General features: G+C 38.7%; 1 protein-coding gene across 1 annotated transcript in view; it reads right to left on the minus strand.

Annotated features, from left to right (window-relative positions):
* The window catches only part of LOC104950152 (voltage-dependent T-type calcium channel subunit alpha-1H-like), an 18,854-nt gene that overhangs the window by 7,329 nt on the left and 7,362 nt on the right, over positions 1 to 4,163 (minus strand). The window contains exons 2-3 of the mRNA XM_010776641.1: positions 3,678 to 3,777; positions 1,500 to 1,625 (exon numbers count right to left, since the gene is read on the minus strand). Coding sequence (XP_010774943.1) covers positions 1,500 to 1,625; positions 3,678 to 3,777 — 226 coding nt within the window. The remainder of the gene's footprint in view (positions 1 to 1,499; positions 1,626 to 3,677; positions 3,778 to 4,163) is intronic.

A 4,163-nucleotide genomic window follows, 5' to 3' on the forward strand; every position in this document is an offset into this window, starting at 1 on the left:
TATTTTACTTTTCCAAGGAAAGAAGTTTTACTAACGCAGCATTTAAACAGAAGGTAAGACCATTAACCTGACGGTATATGTACATTATTTATATTACATATAAACTTTATTATAATCCTATTACACAATATCTGTTCAGTAGGACCTTACACCCCCCCTGTAAAAATGCCCCCAAAAGCCCCTAGGCGGGGGTGCTTTTTTTTAACTGATAGGACATAAGACCACGTAAAATGTCCACAAGCTATAGAAATACACCGATATGATCGTTACTCTTTTACTACCATGTAAAAAGATTAAAGGTAGGGGTCATCATTTCTTTCTTGTATAACACTAATAATTAAGTCTCGGCAGAAACTCAATTATTTATCGTCGGAAATTTCTACAGGTTAAAAAAAAATGTAAAATATGTTGTTTATTTATAACGACTCACGTAACCCTCTATAACCAACACCCTCACAGTAAATATATATTTAGCGTTTTAATGAAACACGTTCAGGAAGACACTCATAAATAATTATAACTCTGACTGACTGAGGTATGTCATATTTATGTATTTAGGAAAAACAGATAATAAACCATCAAAAAAAGTGATTTGCCCAGGTTGGCATCAAATGTATATTTTCCAATGAAGAATTACCCCTGTTACTCTAATTATAGTAACAGGGTTGAAAGTAACAGGGTTGAAAATCAATGCTAATTTGAGCCTTTAACCTCAGGAATTATTGCTAGATGTAGCATGTAATGCTACTTTCCAAGGCAATGACAAACTTGGATATCAATTGCAAGAAAGATAACTTTGAAATTAATATGCTTTATTCTGGTAATATCAGTAACAGGGTTGAGTGGGTCAGAGTGCCACACTCTTTTACGACTGAAAAGATTGTAAAAATATGAAAAATAAAAGAGAGGACTTAGTTTTGGTCTACCCATGGCACTAGCACATGGCTTGCTGATGTCACTTCCACTGTGTCATCTGACTTACAGTTTTTTCACTTCCTGTGCCAATCTAAAAAGGTTTGGGTAACAGGGTTGAACGCATGTTGAGGGACACACCTTCTGTGCAAAATTATTGTTATTTAAAATATGTTTATGATTTAACAAATAGATTTTACCATTACAAGAGACATATATCAATAGAATAATACCAAAAAAAGTAAATAAAATCCCTATTTTAAATGTTATATTTGACATGCAAGTTGGTCACCAAGAAGCGGGGACAAGAGAAAAATGCCATTTTAGGGGATGTTCGAGAGCTATTTGATAATTTAAATAATATTTTGAAACCACTTTTTCTACAATTTTATACACATTTTGTCTCAAGACAAGTATGTTTAACACAACAAGTGCATGTTTTAGCATTTTGGGCATGGATTATTAGATTTTTTATATGGGGGACATGAAATGTCCTCCAATTCTGGAATGACCAAGTTTATATTTTTGGTGCAACCTCCCTATCCTCCCCTCTCTCTTCCTCTCACACTCAGTCCATTAATCTGTACCTGAACCAGGTTGTCAAAGTTGTACTTCCTTCTGATCCAGCGGTAGTTGGCCTGCAGACAGTCGGACTTGTTGGTGACATTCTTTGTGTCCAGACCTTCACAGTGGTAGAACTTGCCTTTGAACAGCTAGAGAGACAGAGAGAGAAAGAGAAATCTGTAAGGCGACTTGGCTGCCATTCAAACATTATCTCAATTACACCGGAGCTCACAGCTTCTTAAACGTCCAACTATTAATGGCAGTAATAAAAGGACGTTTCATTAAGCACACTCTTATCAGACGTTAGTGCGCGGCTAAAAGCTAGCCTGGGGGTCATGTTGTCCCTAACCTAATGGTCATTCTTTCAAAACTCACACTCTTAAGGAACAATTACCCATTGTAAATTCAAGACACTTCCATTCCCCCCCCGAGCCACAATCACATATTCAGCTGCTCAACGACACTGACATTTAAGCTAAAGAGGCTAAATGTATTTTGTCCTCGAGCTTAGCAAAAGCAAATGACAAAGCATTATGCAGTGTAGGCTTTGGATTTCAACCTAGCTTACATGTCTGTTTTGTCAACTATAGCGTTGCAGGAATTCGTTTTAAACTCCGAAATGTGTTAGCATTTTAGCACTTCCTGGTTCTCTCGTCTCAAAGTCAAGGAGGTTTTTTTGAATGGTCAGTGTTTAATCAAGGTTGCCAACTCTCCCGCATCTGGCGTATGACACACGCTTTCACTCTCAATCTCACGCTGCCCAAACTATTCTCACGCTAAGAACAAGATGAACCGTTGATCGTTTTTGGTTTGTTATTTACAATGTTGAGTTGACAGCTGCTCAAGCTCAAGCTGTCGATCCGCTCCCTCCCCGCCCCCACCACTCTTAACAACGTTAACAGACAGCAGAGCAGTGGGAGCCGCGTGGTCAATCCGACCCGTATTGCGCATGCGCAGATCTAAGATCCAGTAGAATAGAGTCAAAGAGTATATGAGAGTGAGAGTGTGTTAATTAATATATCTGGCAGTTTGGAGTAGGTCTGTAGATTTGTTTGTGTGTGTGTGTTTCATGTATAGGCCTCTCACGATAATTTCCCCGTAAATTATTGCGTTAAACGATTAATATTGTCGCGCACCGTTGTATGACCATTTTAGACCCACTGACATAATGATAATAATAATTAAGTCAATCCTTTCAAGACTGCTAGTCACATCCTCATTGTTAAAATGGACATTTAGTCGAGTTCATTTTTATTTAATGTAAGATAAGTTCAATTTAATTGCTTATCGCGGACAGCACACAATAAAACAGTAGAAACATGTGTTGACTTTCATTAGTGGAATGAAACTTTGTGCCCTTTATAGTCTGTTTCCAATATTGTGATATTCTTTAGGTATTTATTAAGCAATAAGCTCACGACCAGGCCGTGGTATATGCTTCATTATATCACAGCTAAGGGGCGTGGTTCGGCCGACGCGAAGCAGGCAGTTTGCTTTTCAGACCCAACTGTATACTGTTTTTCTCAGACGCGGAGGGATACTGACTTGTTGTGAAAAGTAGCTACAATTCTACCCGTGTATACGCTCAGTATTCATGCTAAGAACCAATCAGATTGCTTTGATTTGAATTGTCCGTTTTTATTAAATATCCTATATATGCTGAAGGTCCCGCTACTTGACACTGATAGCAGTCATTTAGTGCGCATTATGTGTTAATCAAACCCCATGATATCAAAATTCACTTCCAGCCAGGTAACCAAAGTTGGCAACCCTGGTTTAATACAACTTTATAATGATTTGTACCATTTGTTTTAGTTCTTTAAAAATATGTCATGTAAAAACCCAATCATGAATGTCAGATGTTTAAGTTTCTAAAAATGGCAAAGACGGTGCCAAAGTGCTAATAACCACAGCTAAAGACCATCACTTTACAAACATTAGCCCACATTAGCTTTGCGATGTTCACTCGTGATGTTGTCTGTTTATAGCATTACCGTTAGCTATTTCCTTCTGCCAATTGCCATGTGCTTTAACTGTCATACAATGATCCCGCTGAACAAAATGTTGTAAGTTCATAAATTTGATTGCTCAAAGATCTTTTTTGAGTGAACCCTTGACGCTAGTTCGGTTTTTTCGCCTTAAAAAGGTTCAAACCACAGCACCCGTTTTGTTTGTGTTATCTGAAAGGGATTGCACAATACCTGCCTCCCAAGATGCAAAGACAATGAAGAAGGGCGCAGCAGATGAGGACAATGTTCCCGATGGGTCTGAGCGAGGTGAATGGAGCGTCTCCACAACCAACTTCAGCCCCGGAGCTCGGCTGTCACCCTGAAAAACACAATAAATACACATTAATGTTTGTTACAAGCACACTGTAACATTTAAGTTCCGGAAAAAACGTATCAACTTTTTCTCCATGAACTAAGACAAACAAAGCTGTCCGTGGAAAGATCTTATAAGACCAGATGAAACGATACAGCAAATAACCAAATAATAACAAACAAAAACAAAAAAACAGAAAAGCAGTCAGAGAGGAATGTTGGTTCAAGAGGGAGGGGGGTTTAATGGAAATAAGCAGGTTGAAGAGGTGGGTTTTGATGAGAGGACTGGAGCAGGGTGAGACTCAGACTCACGGAAGGTCTTGGGGGAGGGAGCTCCAAGCTTCGGGGCTGCCACAGAGAAGGCCT

Source organism: Notothenia coriiceps, unplaced genomic scaffold (genome assembly GCF_000735185.1).
Source record: "Notothenia coriiceps isolate Sejong01 unplaced genomic scaffold, NC01 NC01_scaffold00000339, whole genome shotgun sequence".
Classification (NCBI taxonomy): domain Eukaryota; kingdom Metazoa; phylum Chordata; class Actinopteri; order Perciformes; family Nototheniidae; genus Notothenia; species Notothenia coriiceps.